We start from the raw sequence: 21,145 nt of genomic DNA, 5'->3' as shown, positions 1-21,145 counted from the left end.
TGAAATATTGAAACAATACTTATATTACAAGCTACTAAATTATTATGTTTCCTTTTTAGTTACATAATTAAAATAGAATTTTTACAAGATAACACAGCATACAATAATAAGTTATCTTTAACTATAAATGTTTTCAAATAAACAAGTTAAAGGTTATAAGACGATGATGTAGTTGTTTCAACACACTCTTCTCCTGGAACATACAACAATAAAAAACAATAAGCTTTAACAATTCACAATATTCACTCTTTCAGTAGCTTAAAATACCTTGTAAAATGACTTAAAAGTAGGCCAAAATAAGACTGTCTTTGTTAAAGTACAATACTTCTACTATAACGAGTGAGGAGGAATGAGTCAGTTATGGCATTCAAGAAAGAAACTATGAACTGTTGGTGAAACCCTCACAGAATGTTCTGAGAAGAAGGGGTGTGTAAGGTAAATATCTAAGTCTGTGTTTTAGACTAGTTAAAACAAACTTCATTAGTATCCTGCACAAGAGTAAACTTTAGTTTCTCCTAATATTTAATGACAAAGCTAAAAAGTGGCTAAAGGTTATGGTTCAACATGAACAGCAAGTAGGTGGTTCAAGTAAAAACGAACAAACAAAATCTGCATGAAATTATAAATGGTGAAATTAGAAAAACAGATTAGTGTGACAGCTACTGTTCCTACAAACTTAAATGATCCAAACTCAAGACATAAAATCATATCATAGATGCCTTCAAAAGAAACTTTCAGTGTCTGGCTGGTGAACTTTACAAAACTACAAAGGGACTTAGGATGATAAAATTCAGAAAGCACTTTTCTATTATGTAACAAAGGTAAAAGAGGAGAAACACAGTGTATTAATATACAAACACAGTAGGTCTATACTAAAAAAGAGTCACTATTATGCCAGCAGTCATATTTTAACAAATTATATGATATAAATAATGACAAATACTTAGTTTACCTGGTAGTCAGAGTTCAGAACTTGATAATGAAAAAAAGTGAAAAAACAAAAAAAACAACTAAATGTATAAAAAAAAGTTCTTACAGTACAAACATGTAATATTTAAAATAAAAGATTTGTGGTTTTGGATAGTTATATTTTTAAATATTATTATTTATTCTAGCTTGCCAAGAAAAATTCTTTCACTCTAGCATACAAAGAAAAAAAAATCCTACAGCTGAAGCATACTATGAAAATATCTAGAGTGATCAATACTTTTTTGTAAACAAACAGTTGCGTGTTTCTTGACTTGCGTTTTACTTCTGATATTTGGTCACACAATGCCAATGCTTTTCACATTTTTACTTAAATTATAATAGAGTACCATCAATATGATATTCCTTTCCTATTATTTTTCTGTGCCTTCACAAATAACAAATTTGATAATATTTAATAAAAAATATAAATTTAATAACTGACTTGTTTCTATTCATATTATTAGCTTGATATTTTCACACATTGTAGTCACACATATGAACATTCGATATTCCCCAGAAAATACATCAAGCTAATAATTATTAATAACAAAAAACTGCATATTTCTTGTTTTATCTTTCTGTAAGTATGTAGGCTGATAAAAGCAATTCTATACATGATGAAACATTTTAATTTGTATTTAACAATTTAAATGGTACTACCAAGAGTTTCTACTCTTTATTAGTATTTTTGCTTTTGAATCAATTATAAAGTGTCATAATATCAACTTGCAAATGAATATTACTAAATAGTAAATCTATATAAACATAAGAGGACACAATTACTAACATTATGACACAACGAAATGGCCAAGTTACAAGTTTCTTGGTTTTCCAAAATGAGTAGTTTTAAACAAACTAACTGATTACCATCTACACTTCTTTGGCTATTGAAGAATAATTGTTAGGCATTAATAAATGAATAACATTATTCTCAAAAATGTTATAACATATGAATACACACACCCACACAAAAAATAATCCATAATGTAGTGCACATATAGAAAAATACTTTGAGTCTGATTTTGTTTGCTCAGTTTTAACTTCCTGTTGAGTTAGAAATTGGAACAAAGTATAATTTTCCATGAAATACCTTAATGCAAAAAGAATGAGTCCAAAGCAGTTAGTCCTGCACTGTTTTGTTATGTGTAGATATTTCATTTTAAGGAACTTACACTTACCATCTCTGTATAAAACTCCTCTTTTACCCATTGGAGTTCTTGTTGATATTTTAAAGTAGCTTTTTCTACAAATAGATAATGAAAATAGGTATTTACAACATAGAATTATAAATTCTACTACACATGTCATGTACTTTTATAGTTCTTGCAGAATTCACTTTGTGTGTTTGTTTTAGAGCAGAGCCACTTTGAGCTATCTGTTGTATACACTGTGGAGAATTGAACTCCACTTTTTTATGATTGTAAATCCATAAACTTACAGCTGTCCTACTAGGAAAACAGAATCCATTTCATAAAAACACAACTTGGTATGAAGAAAGACAGAATGATAAATTGGAATATTTCACAAAACTATTCTATTTTATTCACAATAAATTGTTTGTATATTCAGTATATTTTCTGATTAAAACCCCCCACAAATAGTCAGGTTTTACTCTTAAGCTACTTTCATACTTTATCCCTGTAAACAAAAATATTTTCAGAATAAAATTAATGGCTTGGTTAAAAAAAGTAATATTTAACCTGTTTTAAGAAGGTTCATAAATATTCTACCTGAATTTCTTTAAATTTCTCTTCCAGCTTATTTTATGCTAGTCTGAGTAACTGCACTTTCTCTTCCAACTTAGCAAATCTAAGAAACAAAACACTGAAACATTAGTCGGAAAACGAAAGTAATAATTGCATACAAAAAACAGATTTTTACTAGGCCTGTACCAGGAGAACAATTATGAATCTATCATAAATAAAATTATTTAATTACGATGACAGCCAGTATTATCAATTAGTCAACTTGCAGCACAAGTTCACCTTATGCCAGAATCAGAAGAAGCTTTTGCTTAAGAAATTTTAAAAACATTTATTTTAGAACATAAAAATCTTATGTAGTCAAAGCAATGCACTACAGGAAGTTAAATATTTATGTATAATTTGGTATAAAGAACATTAGAAAAGAAGTTTGAACCACACGTCAGAGCTATGAGTATAAACAATTACTGATAGTCAGTTCTTCAAGCAAAATTGCAAAAAATCTCATACCTGTGATAATAAAATCTTCAGGTATTATTCAGGTAAATGTAAATCAGACTTGATCCTACACTAGAAATTTTAAACATTAAATTACTTTCACAAACAAATATCTAGCTTCACCGACATTTTCTTTTATCTAAAACCCATTTCTGATGAGAAAGCACTGAGCAACAATAGCTTAATTTTCTACATAAATAACTCAGACTTCGGTTACTAGAACAAATTTATAGATATGATCTGGAATAATGTTTCATTGTTTGATAATGTGCAATAAAGTATATGATACATTTTTTTTACAAATAACAATACTATCATCTACTAAAGTAAAAAAAAAGTGCTTGTAAACAAAATAAATGAAAACATTTTTTAAAAACTTTCACAACTTTGTCAGTATCAGAAAAGGGATTTGGAAGAATAAAATTATTAAGTCAATAAACAATCTGTAAATATCAGCAAATATTTGTTAACAAACAATTCTAATGAGATACATCACATAACACTACACTATTTGGCAAGTACCAAATAAACACAGGTAATACAAATTTTACCACAAGTTACATCTGCACTACTTCTATATTTATGTTTTCTTGACTAGCATATAAATGTAAAGGGTAAATAAACCTCCCCCTAAATTCACACTTACTCATCAGTTTGAAGAATATACTTACATTTTCTTACAAAAAAACACCACCACCAGTGTTCAAATCAATAAATTGTTATAGGTTAAAAAATAAAGACAGTACATGATTAGATGCATATAGAAACTACTGAAAACCACAAAACACTGCAGAATTTTCAAAATAAGTTAGATACTCTTACCTTTATTCACACTGAATGTAAAAAACAGAAACATTGTCTATAATGCCACAAAACTTTACATTCTTTTAGGTTATGTTTGCTTTCCAATGAATATTAAGAAACAGAAACACTAAATTCTGAATTCAAGACATTCTAGATCATATAGAGGTTATATACTTTTTCAGGTGGAAAATAAAAACCCTTCAAAGAAAAATGAGAACAAAAACAGTGAACATTACCAATTACTTATATTGAAAATATGTTCCTTTTAGGTATAATTATTATGTTGTTTCATATGAAATGGCTGACTTTCCCTCAGTTGAAGAGTGAGTGTGATTAGGATAAGTTGAATGCAGTAGTTTAACTACATGCTATTAAGTATTCATGAGATTGCTGTGCTTTTCATTTGTCTGTCATGTCAAGTTGTATTATAATTGTTTTTATATTTCTTTGGAACCCTATACAAGATATCTTCAGTAGAATTGAGACTGCTTTTTTGTATGAGTTTAAATTTGGAAAAATGCAGCTGAGGCCACTAAAAACATCAATTTGGCATTTAGACAAGGGACTATTTCTCAACAGACTATTTGGAATTGGTTCCAGAAATTTTGTTCTAGTGATATGAACCTCAACAATGACCCTTGAGGAAGGTCTCAATCTGTTGTGAATGAAAAAAGATTAAGTTATTGTGGAAGCTAACAACAACTAACACTTTGGGCACTTGCAGCAGACTTTGAAGTTTCTAGTGCATCTGTTTCTTGTCACCTAGATGCAATTGGACAAAGTGGTAGCACACAAATTTATGGAAGGGCAACAAGTGATTAACCACCAGACAGCCATCACAGATGAACAGGCATGGACTGATTCTGTTGCAAGATAAAGCTAGACCCCATATCTCACAAATCACTATTTCAAAATTGAGAGAATTGAAATATGAAATTTTGAAGCATCCACCGTACTCACGTGACATATCTCCAACTGACTATTACCTTTTCTGGCATTCATAGTTGTTTATGGAACAAAACATTTAGTACTCAGGAGACTATTGTAAAAGCCTTTGAAGAGTTTATTGTCACCAAAACAATGGAGTTTTATAGAGTCAGGATATTTTGATTAGTATTCCATTGGGAGAAAAATCACTGCAGAAAATGTAGCATATTTTGACTAAAATTGGTGTTGTTAAGAATACGGTGTTTTAATTTTTTTTACCTACACAATCAGTCACTTCATAAGAAATGAATTAATATTTACACTGAAAATATGTTTCTGATAGATGCTCTACTCCAACATCAGATTTTCTCAATCTTCTGCTGCCCTCTAATGCATTGAAAAGAAATTTTCTCACTTGACAGGTTAGCCTGTGTATTTAGCATACTGAAACCCTCCACCAACAGGAGCAAGATACACTATCCTACAGTGATTGGCTCCATCTCTCCTAATTTTCATGAACCTTACTTCCAATATTAAGCTAACAATAAACTGATAAACACTGGAAGTGAGGATTATAAGTGGGAAGTGTGTTAGAGGGGATGAATATAAGAAGTCTATTTTCAGCATAAGAAAATGCTGAAATATAATACATACCTCTACTGACACAACAACTAGAATCCCAAACTGAGTTGGTGAAAAGACCAGTGTACAACAAAACAAGAGACTCCTACAAAAAGCTTCCACAAAGAACTGGTGTGCTACATAACAGAATAAAGGGACATATGTTGGGGACTTCACCACTTCTGAAACAAATATTCCATCTGTCTTTAAAGAAGTGGAGTATTGTGAAATAGGTGGCACCAAGGCCTGAAGCAAGTAAAAGAAAGATTTCAGAAAACAATATACAAGTGTAAGTAATAAATGTGAGTCATCCTCCATCCCCGACTGTACAAACATAATTGGAAACAAACTGACTCCGGAAGAATAAGAATCACAAGTATGGTGAAGAAAAATAAATACAGATAGGTACCTTGAAAACCTACATGGAAAAAATGAAAGCCAATGGACAGTTCACAGAATTAGAATGATTGATGAAGACTTTCACTGAGACACTGCTGGCTATTTATTCAACCCAAACTCCACAGAAGCAGTTCCACATCCTGTCATTAGTATTAAGCGGTTGAGGATCTCATGTACAACTAAAAACAGTATATTCAATATACAGTGGTCATACTGCAAGTAACTAGAATTATGATGAGGAGATAAGCAAATGGCATCTCCCAGACAAACTACCAAAACAACCATAGTAAACACGAAGTGCAACAAATTAAACTTGAACTTATGAAGCCATGTTTGAGCCTAAACTATACCATAAGAGCATGATGTCATCCTGCACCCAGTATTATAAGCAGGAAAATGACAATTTTAATTCAACTGTGAGAGCAGGGAAGCAAAAACTATGCATCCAGCATTATGAGGACGAGGTGAGATGCCTGCTAAACCACAAGAACAAAGCATTGCATGTGCTGCAACTGGTTTATGAGGTGTACAAATTCCCCAAGCTCAACTGCAAGAGTTGGAAAATGAAACATCCTGCAACCAGAATTATTACAAAGAGGGTCAGTTACCAGATTCAACCACAGGAACAAAGCACTCTCTACTTGAACCTAGTATTACATGGATGATCGAAAGTTGGCTGGTCCACTTCCCATAAACATCTGCACATTTGGGATTAAACCTCCAGAAACATGTAGGCAAAGGTTGGAGAAAGGTATTAAAAAAAATTCTGAGATTCCAATTGGGCACAGGAAAGACACAGCAAGGGTGAGAAACATGAAAAGACCATGATAGGTTGAAAAGGATGAGAGAGTATAAGACCTGGCAAAACTAAAAATGTTTGATAAAGCTGCTCTATAACCAGAAACTGTCAAAATTAAAGGATGAGGCAGGTAGAAACCAGGTGAGAGAGACCAATTAGAAAAACAATTCAATGCTCTTAATAAACCTACAATGTGGAAAATCAGACCAGGTGGGAAAGGGCCCAGCATTTGTAATGAAGGAATCTATGCTTACTATATAGCAACAACACCATGTTTAAACCCAGTTAACCCCCATGTGTTCATGTTACTGTATTACATTCATAGTTTAATAAACCATTTTATTATAAGCAAATTTTAATGAAATTATTATTATAAAGTATATTATAATTAAAGTTCTATACATTTTCTTCATTTTAAAAAAGAATAGTAAAAAAATCAATTAAAACTGCAGGATTTTTCTGCAACATAATCTGTTTGCAGATACAATTCTCAATTTTTGAGAGCTCTTACACAAGAAATTGTATATATATATATATATATGTCAGTTTCTTAGACAGGTTTTACATATATATTCGAATTAATTATGTATTATTTGCATTTTAAAATCCACATTTTAAAGGTTTAATGATTTTTTATATGTATAACTTGTTGCAGCTAGGATTTTGAGAGTGTCTAAACAAGATGGCATCATTTCCATGGTTAAGCATTAGTGAAAGTCTGTGCAATGGAGCCACTGTATAATACTAACAGAGCCTTGTGGGAACCAGTTCATGTAACAACATTAATAATGAAAGAAAAAATTGAAAAGGAAGATTAAAAATAAGCTATACTGGAAGAAAAAGACATGAAATTAAGTATATTACAAAACAAGTCTGGAAAGACTTCAATGAAAAGCTAAAAGATATGTACCTATTGCAATTTCTTAATTTTAAATATTTCATTGCACTACACTTTGATGATGATAACTTAAAAAAACTTTTGATATTCATTTATGAGACCATAGATATAAGGTAAATGAAATGTAAGAACCGTAAGATAATAAACAGTACTTTTTTTACTCAAAATGAAAATCACCTTCAATATGACTATTCAGAGTATGAGTGCAAATTACTACATTAAATACATTTTTATTAGAAATAACAGAAAAAAAATCAAAATTAAATATATATCTGAAACAACATGCTTTTAAGAATGTTCACGTCAAATGTTGAGCAATTTCATCTACTAATTTCATATTTGTAGCAGAAAATTCATGAGGGTTACATAACCTATTTAGAATATAAATAGATTGTTATCATGAGACTAGAAATATGGCAGTTTGTTGTTCAAATGGTTGCAAATTCACCAATGTGCAGAGTTCAAAGACAAAAGCATAAGTAGTAGAAAAGTTGAGTAATTAAGGATCACTCCATGAGAACAATCTTGTGCAGACAAAATAAACAATCTGTAACTAGATTAAAAGCACTGAGAAAATGGCAAGCCAAAAGCTGTACCCAGTGTAGTTAGGCCCAAAATAGAAACTCTAGGAGTCCAAAAACAAAGATACATCTATATTTGGTACCCCCTTGCTTGGTAATTTATGAAACCATTGTGGAGTTGTTGGAATGCACCATAACCAGTTTCCCCCACAAAAGATGGATGAAATGAGACATAGCATGAAAAATAACTAAGAGCTTCTAAATATTGACAGGAAACCTGGATTTAGACAACTCCCTGAAATTTCCTTGCTGACAAGATATACATTCTAACCCATAAGAGTATCATCAGTAAAAAGATGCAGGATCTGATGAAGAGGTAAAAGAAAAACTCCAGCCATAATACTGACTCTGTCCAACCACCAAGCAAGATGGTTCAAAGGGAGGAAGGATGGACAATCAGTTGATCCAAGGGATTCAAACTGAAGTTCCAATGATCATGGAACTCCTACTGTTGGCAAAGCATGTAAGCCTGACCAAGAGGTATAAGATCTGCAAAGGAAGCTCATGTCCCCAATAGAGACATAACCTCTCAAATTGGAAGAAAACGAAACGATAGAGCCATGATGACAAACAGCTCTCTATTTCAAATACATAGTGGAGAAGATTGGCCTGAATGAGGTGGGAATTGAAGAAAACTGCCAAGTGAACTATGGGGATGGATTTCTACACAAGAACCAAGAGAAGAAGCTTGTAGGAAAAAGATTGTGATAAATGGTTAGGAAAGGAAGTATGCAACATGACCACATCAACGTGGGACTCCAAAGAGTCAGAAGTCTCCAAAAATGGTGCAACTCACAAGTTCATTTGAAAAGATAGAAGATAAAAACCAAACAACAGAAAAGCAAGGTAAGTAGGAAAAAATGCAGATGAAGAGAGGTCATCTCATCAATGTCAACAACAGAAGAATGAGACCCTCCAAAAAAATCGTTGAAAGGATAACAAAAAGCCTTGAACCTAATATGCAAAGAGAATAGAGAAGCCTCAGGATTATAATCCCAGAGGGTTTATTATAGATCTAGTTGTTGAGAATCAAAAAAATAATGTGAAGAGCAATGAAATGCTTATGCATTTTCATCAAAAACTTCAGGGGGATGAAGTACCCCCCATAAGAATACAAAAGAAAAAGAACAAAGTTTTGTTTTTTTTTTCTTCATGAATCATTCAAGCCAACATAGAATTAAATAACAAATTATGTTTAAAAACGTACTTGTGGACAAGTTTTAGCCTGTGATTCTTAGATTCTTTCATACATGTCAGTAAGTCACAATTAACTTGAAAGACTGCATGGTTTTCACCTGTTATTTCTTCTATGACTTCCCATATTTGTTCCCTGTATTCTGACAGCTGATTACTGGAAAAAAAAATTATACCAATATAGTTAGAAACAAATTAAAGAGAAGATTTTAACTCTGCTAAGTAAAATAATTAATTCATCCTCAATCTTTCTTACACACATCTCTCATACAAAATATCAAATTTACGTTTGTAAACTGTTTTCATAATATAAAAGTATCAATGAAAAGTTTAGATTTCAGAACACGGAACTTTAAAATAAGCAGTTTTAATGAAAAATTAGAGAACAAAAATATGCAGTCTTTCTTATGTCAGAATGGACAATTATATTCTGTTCATTCAATTTTTGACCTTTGCACTTGTAAAACTTCACTCTTTGATGAGGCAAAGAAAAGAATGCGCTCCAAAAGACAGTAAACTATCTGCTGAGCTCATGGAGGAGAATCGAACCTCTGATGTTAGCATTGTAAATTTGTATACTTACCTCTGTACTTGTGGGGGGCTTCCAAAAGAGAAAAGGTTAAATGGGAATGTGTGAAAAGATTAGTATCTATTAGAAATACATTTTCAGATTAGGAAAAAGTTAACTTCCAAAACAACAACTCACTTTCACAAACAGTTTAGCTAAAATACCACACTGATTGGCAGAGGAAACGACCATGGTGTGTGATACCTGATGGCAAGAACTCCACAGGAACATACCTATTAGAGACAACATCTCGTCTCATCCAGGTAAGAGGCATAAAAGCAATATATCTCACAGGGACAGGTAGAATGTGAATATGAGTGTCTGATTACTTGTACATAAGCTGTCACACAGTCAATATGTGTAGTGTGGCTAGGGTGATTTCAGACCATAGCTTATGTGTTTACTTCAACTCTATTATTGTATCTTATGGGAGACTCCAGCTGCAGAAGGAAGGTACTGAAGTAATGTAGCATTGGTCTACATGTCATATATGCACACCTCAACTTTACTTAACAGGCACAAACCATAGGAGGTGGGTACAAATGGAAGGAGAAAAATAGCTAAACTGTGTAAAGAAGTAAAATATCATTTCAGAAGAAATAATTTGTATTACAATTATTTAAACCTATGTCATGTCATTGCAAATAATGCTGAATAGAACTATAATAAAATATATTGTATTTAAATCAAGGAAGTTTCAAAAATTTATAAAATTAGAATTAGTTAAGCTTGATTTAACCTTAAGAAAGTGGAGCAAAAAAATTGTTGGAAGTCCTACAAAAAGACAAGAAAGTTCTAGGGTGTAAAATTGGTTAAGAAATTCATTACAAACCCAAAAAACTGGGAAATCAGAAACTTATGTTCATAAAGTGTGAGATTAAAGAAACTACCATGCTGTTTTTTTTCTGTGGTTTATTCTACATTTAAGATTATTGTTATCTTTAAATATTACAGTGTTGAATGAAAGGTCACTGAACATTAATGTAAGAAAAAACAACAACAACTTTTATAACATCAGTGTAAAGATTTTAAACATATACCAAATTGACTGAGAAGGTTTATTATATGAAAATTAATTCTATACAAAAATAATATACTGATCCCAAGCATGTTATAAAGAATACCATATGATGAATCTATTATTTTTCCATATAGAGTAACAAAAACAACATACTTGAATGTAGAAATACATCTCTGGATAGTATTTGGATATTTTTTTGACAGGACTTTCACCTATTCAAGTTTTCTGGGTACTACTTCTGACTGAAATATGACGAAAGGGAAACTGTTTTTATCACTCACTTCTTCAAATGACAGAACACTGTATTTAAAAGTTTTCCACAAACCAACAAATAAACTAGTAAAAGTTAAATAACCAGTTAATACCTCATAAATAAGAGTGCACTTAAGTGTGTTACTAATAAGTTATGAAGAACGTCTCCATTTTATAACAAATTTAATGAGATTAATTGATGGATTCTTGTACTTTTTATCATAAATGCATATAAAGCAATATGAAAACATGAATGATTATGAAAACAGGAGAAACTTAACTGTCACCAGTAACATTGGTGAATGACAAGTAAACTGCACATACATATACACATACAAAGACATTAAACATAAGTTATTATTGTTATAAAAGAAGAACTAAAGATTCTGCACCTTACTTACTTCAAATTTGCTGCCAAATGATCTCCTGTTTTTATTTACTAAAACTGAATAATCCTTATGCAAAATATACATAATCTTTCTTTAGTAACTGTTAGTACAGATGCCATATTAGCTAATAATTAATAGCAAGTATAAAACTTACTTGCTGGAAGGGTGGATATGTTTTTTCATGAGTTACTAATTATTATACATCAATTTTCACCTTAACATCAGGAAATATAAAATTTGTTCTCCAGCAGTTAATCACTGGGCTGTCAATTGCTTGCTGTTTCCTTCCACTTTTGAAGTTTAACATGCTGGGACGTATCAGTTCTTCAACCCTATAGATGTTGGCTCTTCCTATTCTTTGTTTTGGTGGACTGATGTCTGTTTCTGAGAATGATGGTTTTGTTCCTATTATACTGATGTCAAAATCTTTAATTTGCTCTTTCTTCTGATTTTGAAAATAGGAAGACTTAGGACTTGGTAATGTTTTCTGATTTTTAGAGAGAGAGGGATTGAAGAAATGGATAGGTTTCTTGGTCTTGCATAGAGGGGTATTTAGGAGATGCCATAATTTTCAGGAATGAGAGTGAGAAGAATGCTGAACTCGAAGGTTTCAGATTGTTTAAATATGAAGAAATGGACTGAGGAGAGCAAGAGTTCAAGTAATCTTCTTCTAGTCCTGGAGAGCCTCTGGCCATTTCTATAATTAACATTTGAAATATATTTAGTCAATAATTCAAGAAGAAACAGTGTTAGAAGCAAGGAAAATAAGATGCATGAAATTAACTAAATTACTTATTCAATGTTTGAAGAAGAAAATAAAACCAGTAAGTTTGAAACCTGTATTTTGTATCACAATTTAGGCCTGGTGGAAGAAAATAGAATGATACAAAATATTATCTTTACATGTCTCTAATTTTGAATACAAAATTGATTTCTAATAATTTACCAGTTTTAAGCATTCAAACTCTAATTGTCAAAATAATAAAACAATGATTGTAAAACTACTGGATGTTACATTTTCCTGGAGTAAAAAGCCTTTTTCTGGACACCCCTAAGAGTGATAGTTCAGGTTCATTTTCTAAAGAACCATACTTCCTCTTCAGTACTGGTTCTTGAGGGCAAATAACAGATGAAGGTCCTATAATAACCAGGTCAGTCTGAAATCACTGGTTCAATGAATCTGAACTAGACTGACATATAAAAGAAAACTAGTTCATTTTTTTGTCTAAATGTAGAAAGACACACATCAACAGTTAAAAATGTTGAAGAACATCATAAAAAAGGATGAAAATTATATTTGACTGAAGGGTTACCATAACCTTGAAATGTAAGGAACATTATAAAAAGTGAGATGAAAATGACATATAACTGTTTGCATAACCTGAACCACCTTATCTGGCAAAGCAGATACTCATTGCAAAGTTAGTTGTTTACCTTTGCTTAAAAAGCATATTATAAACACAATTCATCATTTTATAGTCTTAATTATATATCATTACTCACTAGATTTTTTAGTGATACATAAAAATATTATTTTCAAGTGTAAAAAAAAATAAGTATTTCAAATAGGACAGAATAATTTCAAAAACTAAAATTACATGAACAACTTTTCTCTAGCACCAAACAATAGAATGAATTAGTGTTCTATATCTGAATGATCTTTTGGAAGTACACTTCATGAAGTGGAGTTTAACACTCTGCTTAGTTGAAGACGTCTTTCCAGTAATGCTGATACTTATAGCTGTTACTTGACAGCCAGGGTTTTTTACTTTAATCATCTAAGCATTGGTATGATTTTTTCTTGCTTGATCCACTCTTATTCTCCATTCATTTACTGTTGGTAATATCTGTCTAGTGTTACTCTCCATCTAAATAATGCACCCACCATCCTGGTACTCTATATGAGTATCTCATCCAGATCATTTTATCACTTTTACAAAACTGGCACCATCTTAGTCCCTAACATCAGTTTTAAGCAGGGTGGAAAGGCAAGAGAGGTTCAGCAGAGGTAAATATTACTGAAAATACATTTTCAATTTAGGAAAATGTTAACTTCCAAAACATATCTCCACTGACACTTATAATTGAAATTGCATGCTGAGAAGGTGGAGGGGCCAGTGAGGGCATTATCAAAACAGAAAGCATAAGCATAGTTCATGGGTGTACCAAGATAAAATTGGTACCTGAGAGTGGGAACTGCATTAAATCCAGAAAAGGTATGCTCTTCACCCTGAGCTCAGTTGTATCAAGAGTGAAATTGTATTTGAGTGATCACCACTATACTGGGTTGGAATTAAGGGGTCTTGTTATTTATATTCCATGTTGTTGGTTAGGGTAATTGGACTGCAGTTTTATTTATATATATATGCCCATAGGAAATCGCAAGAAAAAGTAAGCAACACCAAAGCAGACAAGCCTTATCCTCAACCTGGAGAAACCCGAAAGGCAACACTCCGGGCAAAGAACAACAGGTTAGTGTATGCCATACTCAACCAAATGAACAGATCTCACTTTGTCTGGAACTGTACATATTCACCCTCACTCTCCAACTGAGAGGGCAAGGAGCATTCTCCTTGCACCCAAAATTATTAGGCAATGTGGAACAGCTGGGTTTACCCAAGGACCCAGGATGGGACTGCTATGCATTTGGAATTACAAATAGATAGTGAACCCCTTCCATGAACAGTGTCCTGAACTGATACTGATAAAAAAGAAAGACCATGCACCCCCTCTCAGCCAGAAAGCTGAGCATCAAATCTAAACAAGTATCATGAGTAGGCTGATGCTGCTCCTACTGAGATATGGGAAAAAAATCAGAGATCCAGGCAAGAGGGCTTCTAGCTTTGATCTTTCCTCCAAAAGTGGAGGAATTTATTCAAACACTCTGGATAAAAGTCTCTACCCACCCCTGCTTTATTCAATCTGATGATTGGCAGAGATGGGTAGGATCTCCTTTAACATTACATATGATAGTCCATGAATGAAGGTGAAACATAGTATGGTATTACCATCTGATGAACTGGTAGGTGGTTTGATAGAACTCCTCATTTCTGTAGAGCTGGTTTCAACTTTTAGTAACTATACTAAAATAGTGGTTGCTAATGCTGTGTTAGTTTGATAAGAGCATACCTGCCTGGATAACATTCACCACAGAATTGAATAATATGAAAACAAAGTAAGGAACCCTGAGTGGTAGCAAAGGAAAGATTAACCCCTCTGTATAATCTAGTTGGAATGGTTAAGAGAACTGCAGGGATAAGCAAAAACACTCAGATGAAGAGACTGCCAAATCAGGCAAATAAAGCAAGATAAATCTATTGAGAAAGTCCTCATAGCACTACACATAATGATCTTTGTGGGCAATTCAACCAAACTGCTAAGGAAACAGAAAAGAGAAATCTCATTAGATATGACTCACAGAATACACTTTGTATTCAAAGAGAGCCCAGAATAAAGTGTTGTCTGGTGTATCTAAATGTATAAGAGCAGGCAAAAAAAACTTCAAGACCCTCACTGGACAAGACCAAGATTGAAATCTGATTGAACAGAAAGAAAAAGGGTGTACAGATGGTTCAGAAAAATGACTGAACCCATTTCCCATTTGACTGAATGTTAGATAAGAAAACTTGGTTTGAGGATGCAGAGAAAATGTGAAAATGGTCTGTGGATTGGTGATGTCTGTAGGTCAGCAGCAAGGAAAATTAAATGTTTAGGTAAAGGGGATGATGACATGTAAGAGTCAGATCACAGGAAGATTAGGATAAAGAACATGTAACCTTATTCTACTTGGTTGGTAAATGAAATGGTCATTTGGGACTTATTACATAAAATGATGTGAGGAATCTGGAGAGTACTGGGGATTCTATAAATATGTAGTTGAAATAATCAAATGGTAGTTGATAAAGCTGCCATAAACAATGACAACTGTGGAAGATGTAAAAATTTATGTTAAAGAACCAAGTCAAAAAACAAGTTATGGTGAAAACCACTCACTGAAAATGGTTCAACCTCCTCTCAATACAGTATTGCTTATTTAAATGTCTGTACTACTTATAAAAGTCTTCTAGACTAAGCATAAACTGAGTCAGATATGTGTCAACCTTAGAAATTAAACCTCAAGGCTATATGAAAGACAGCATAAACTCTATGCCAGAAGATCTGGCTTATGGTTAGCCAGGTGTACTATATCAAATCATGACTGCTTCCACAGTAAGAGAATACAAAAATAGACTGCAGGAGCCAATTTGGTTTTATCAACAGGATCCAACAACAGGTTGGAAAAAATCATATTTCTTATCATGAAGCAGAGAGAAAGTTTATAATGATAATTCCTTCTTTTCCAGATTGAAAGCAGTTATTACTAAAGCTCAAAAATGAGATAATGAAGACCATCCCACCTATCAGATTTGCAAAATTTGAGTCAATTCAACAGAACTTACTGATGTAACTTCTATTCTATCAGAAGAATCTGTTTGAATTGAGAAAACAGACCTGCTATAATAGGCATCACCCAGGCAACATGGAAACAAGAAGGGTGAAAAGATAGGCCCAGTCCTACAAAAGGAGGCCCATAATTCTAAAATAATTAGTCCAAGACCACATGCCTCTTTGATGAGAAACATAAGACATGAAGATAGAATAGTTGGAGTGAAGTCTGACAATTTACCCCATAAGAAGCCTAGACCATGAAGCCTTGTCTGTTGAAGAGCAAGAAGAATGAAAACCTTTGATGTCTTTGCACAGATTAGGGAATTCCTGACTGTTGGAATATGTACCCCATTCCTGAAGCATGGCACTTGTGAAGAGAATGGAGCTCTGAATGAAGTGCAGTAGAGAAACCCAAATTAAAGTAGCATCCCAACTTAACAAACCCTCAAGATCGAAAAATGATTCCAAGTAATTAATCTTGGAAAAGCAGTAAAAGAGATGTGTATGATCCTTAATTCTTTAAAGACCAATAAAAGATCACTTAGGTTCCTGTTCCAAAGGTACAAAGAATTTAAGTGATGCCAACCTTCCAAGGAGAGAAATGCTGCGAGTGGGTTGACTCCACTGTTAATGCAAAGTGCAGATAGAAGTCAACTACAACTACGTTGGACATCTGCAATCCCAGTAAAAATGCCCAAAACATCACATGCTCGTAAAACCAACTGTTGTATGTTTTTAACTCTTCTTAATTGTTCTTTCTTTGCTGTCTCAATTTGCCGAACATTTCTGTAGCCTGCATTTTGTTTGTACCTGATTTTTTTCTCCCTGTTAGACCTCAATCTATGTAGATACTACAAGCTAGTTATCAAAGTTAACATTTTCCTGAATTGAAAATGTATTTCCAGTGATACTTGCCTCATTTCACACATATAGCTATTATTCAACTACCAGGATTTTTTCTTTTGCCCACCTAAGCACTAATTTTATTTTTTTTCTCACCTTGTCCAGTCTTTTATACCCCACTTAATTGTCCTTTGTGATATTTTTCTCAAGACACTTTCCACTTATGTTAATGTGTCGTCTGTCCTGATACCATATGAAGCACTTCAACCAGTTGATCTTATCCATTTTTTGAGACTGACACCATCCCAGCCTTTAACATCAGCTCTAAGCAGGCAGGAAGAACAGAATGTTACCAGAAGAGATGAGTATTATTAGAAATATATTTCCAATTTTGGAAAATGTTAATTTCTAAACCACACTTCCACTGACACTTGCAGCTAAAATTCTACACTGAGAAAGTGAAGGGGTCAGTGAGGGCATTACCATACAGATGCAAAGATGATGGGTATGTCTATGAAAGATTAGCACCTTAGTGGGGGAAATGCACTTCATTCAGAATAAGGATGCTCTTCATCCTGAACTTAATTCCTGTATGAAGGGTGTGCTGGTATATGAATGATCATTACCATAAACCACCCCTGACCAAATAGCTGAGATTCCACTACTAGAGATTAGAATTAAGGGACCTTGGTCCCTATATTGCATGTAACTGGACTGTAATATTGTGTCTATATACACTTATGAGTGGATCCCAACCCGTAGCCATCAAGTGATGCATTCTGAGCCAATGAAGTCATGATGATAAAGTAAGTTACACTGAAGTAAACTAACCTTCTCCTCCATATTTTTGTTTTGCACTTACTGTGAGGTGTATTTAGTGGATTTAATACCTTATTACACCTGAGTTAGAAATTAAATTAATAAAACAAAAGCTATTGATACATTAGTACAAAATAAAACTTAAAAACATAATCACTGGTAGGGACCCATGAATAATCCACAGTGATGGTAAAGTGTGTAATAAAACCTGTAACAACGCTTGTTCGACAATGGTACATTTTGAGAACAGTTAAAACTTATATAGTTCCCTAATAATTAATTAAAGCATAACAAAGTATATAAAGTACTACAATGATTGTTTCACACCTCTGGAAGTTGAAAGAATGTATTCTATTTATGATATGAATGTAGTTTTCATATATGCTAACTTTCATGCATCAAACCATAAACAAAATGATAATGGTCCAAGTGTATTAGTGAGTCTGTGTAATCAAGTGATTCAGACTCAACTAATTGTATTACTGATTACATTACAGAATACAACAGCCTCATGCAGTTAAGTTTCATATATTAAAGAAATAAAGTAGAAAAAAAAAGTCATCACATGGGAATAGGAAAAACAAATGGTTTCTATTTTCTTATCAACATGTATTGCAAAATGATTCCAAAATAAAATAAATAGCCTCATTTGACATTAAGGATTTCAGTGTTAAAGTGTTTATATGTTGTCAAAAGACAACTGAGAACTCCTTGATGATGAGAAACCCACTTGAAGTAAAAATGTATCTCAGAATGCTTGGTTTACCTGGTTATTCTTAACCTGAAGATGACCATGAAAGGTTGAAATGTTATTCTCTGTTTTATTAGTAAAAAGGTTAATACCCATACCAGATGTTCTAAGCTGTGAACTTTATTATTTCAGGCAAATCTCCACAAAATACAGTGCAAATAAACTACTTTAGTGTAGATAATTTTGACTCCTATTAATTAAATGTGCATATTTCCATCATTCAAAATATGTCTAGGAAATTTAATGGAAATACATCCACAATTGACACAGCCTTGGCATGCACAGCATTATGCTATAAGAATATTCAATATAATGTTGTTGTTTTTTTTCAAAATTAAACTATAAGCTGGTATCAAAATAACATATATATTGCAAAAGCTATTACAAAATTCTTGAATAGTAAATATAAAACAGAAAGAATATACAACTTAAGTCTGGCTCTACAATGAAATACCAAGTTTCTATTGTTGAACCTTACAATCATACTTACTTCTTTTCTGTGAATCAGGAACATAAGATATATCATCTGGTTCTACTGTAGCATCCATTTCACTCAGTTTAGCATTTCTTTGAGATTGAACCTGTTTAAAGCAATTACAACAAATTTTATATTAAGCATGAATCAAACTGGATGCTAACTGTCTGATGAGTTCAACTCTTGAAACACACACACACATAAAGAAAATTTTAACACTGAAATTTTAGTTAAGTAAAATAAAACAAAATTAAAAGAAAGTACCATGTCAAAAACAGCAAATCCAAACCTCTGACTAATGTTTGTTACAACCATAAAACAAACCAAAACAAAAATGAAAAACATTGCACCAAATGAAATAATCTCAGGATACAGGCTATAATGTGGGATGTAAAATGTACCCTAAGTTTTGAAGGTGACTAAGGAAGTAGGACCCACACTACAGTGGGGATACAATGTATGTCAGTCTTGACCTCTGTTCACTAATCTCACATGAAGAAATAGCAATAGAAATAAAAATGACACAAATTAGAAACAGAAATTAGGAGAGTGAGATGTGGGTGCTCAAGCCCACAAAGTCTCTATCTATATCACCCTTCACTTTCTGCAGAGAACTGTGGGATGATGTCTGCTCTCCAAAGTAAAGAATACGAAAAAGAAGGCAGTCAAATAAAAACTAAATGACAAAAATACATAAAAAATAAAAATAAGGTACTACCTTTTGGAGGTAGGCAAGTTAAATAAACTTGCCTCTTGAAGTTAGGACCCCAGCACCCATTATGATAGTCAGGCACTAGCTGGTAGTCCAGCAAATGAATTATACTAGTATGAAGGGTCCTGATCAGTTATCTAAACTAACTAGTATAACTCCCAACCACAACCCATTAAGTCTACAGTAACCATCAATTTTCATACTCTAAATAAGCCTTCATATACAGTGAGGTGTTCATCTGCATACAGTCGTACCAAGTTGTTTAATGGCTTTATTCACAACTAAAAATAGTTATCAGAAATTTTTAGTAGAATTTCTTGAATTTTTATTTATTTATATTTATTTAATACATTCTTATATTTGATACAGAATAATTTCATTTTTTTTGAAATTTCTTTGTAAAATCCACTTAATATTCATTTTTGTATCAATATTTCAACATTAATAAAATAATGTATTTATTACAAATTTTACAAAATCAGAACATTTTTATTATTTATATAAAATTCAAATGGTGCTATAAGAGTGTACTTGATGAAGCAATAAGTTTAAAAAATGAATCTGAAATGTTTTCAAATTGTCTCCAACTGTCCAACTGAAGAACCAAAACATGTCTTTAATACTTGAAGAATTAAAAAAATATGGGATAACTTGTTTTCTGATATACTATGATGGTCATGCTTGAATACGTAGCCAGAAAAGCCTTTAATAATTGCAGGGGACATGTCAACAAAGATAGCTGCACAAATATTATTTGAAAATGTAATTTTATTTAATAAACCTATGACAAGAATATGGTGGTCCTTAGCAAACTGAGAGTTTTAAATATTCCATTTTATAACTAAAACATAAAAATGTTATTCACAAAAGTGTTCTGTAAATAGCTAATGTTCTTGTGAAAAGTATATACAGTCATATAGTTAGATTAATCTTTGCTTAGACTAAAGATGCTTACCAAAGTAGCAATTTCATGAATATTATACTTGCTTGGCAAAGCTTCAGTGTTATCATTTCTATAGGATCTGGGTCATAACTAAGTTAAAAGGTGGTAGTTGATTAGTTGTTTGGCATTTTATGGTGCAAAACAACTAGGCTATCTGTACCAAACAAATGGTAAAGAAGTTAAAATAAAGTGTAATTATTAAATTTGTAAAAAAGGAATCATGTTAAAACAAAAAAGTCCAATTTTGGATTTAAAAACTTAAATAAAATTAAAAAGGCCAATGGCCCTCAAAAAAATTAAAAAACATTTTTAAAGTGGCTATATCACCATCACCAATGACACTGTCCAGTGGATAAAACATGTCTAAAATGGTGAAATTGTTCAGTTATAAAGAAGGCATGATAGTAAAATGTGGGCTATTGTGACTTGAATGTCACACAAACCACACATTGGTGCATTAGTCCCAGATAAAAGAAAAAAAACAATGAGTTAAAAACTGTGACCAATGCATAGTCTAGTTAGGACAGCTTCCTCCTTCTGATCCTTACGGA

General features: G+C 32.4%; 1 protein-coding gene across 3 annotated transcripts in view; it reads right to left on the bottom strand.

The window, feature by feature from the left end:
- Positions 1-2,699: 2,699 nt before the first annotated feature.
- Positions 2,700-21,145, bottom strand: part of LOC143228965 (uncharacterized) — a 29,842-nt gene continuing 11,396 nt past the window's right edge. For 2 of the 3 annotated variants that reach the window (XM_076460505.1, XM_076460503.1), the window contains exons 2-6: positions 18,955-19,045; positions 11,778-12,320; positions 11,136-11,224; positions 9,407-9,550; positions 2,700-2,778 (exon numbers count right to left, since the gene is read on the bottom strand). In XM_076460505.1, the coding sequence (XP_076316620.1) occupies positions 19,018-19,045 (28 nt within the window). In that variant the 3' untranslated portion in view covers positions 2,700-2,778; positions 9,407-9,550; positions 11,136-11,224; positions 11,778-12,320; positions 18,955-19,017. The remainder of the gene's footprint in view (positions 2,779-9,406; positions 9,551-11,135; positions 11,225-11,777; positions 12,321-18,954; positions 19,046-21,145) is intronic. The other variant, XM_076460504.1, reaches the window with a different exon arrangement.

The sequence above is a fragment of the Tachypleus tridentatus genome, chromosome 10 (genome assembly GCF_004210375.1).
Source record: "Tachypleus tridentatus isolate NWPU-2018 chromosome 10, ASM421037v1, whole genome shotgun sequence".
Taxonomy (NCBI): Eukaryota; Metazoa; Arthropoda; class Merostomata; order Xiphosura; family Limulidae; genus Tachypleus; species Tachypleus tridentatus.
Note: the sequence above shows the minus strand (reverse complement) of the source record. Positions and strands in the feature narration are given on the sequence as shown.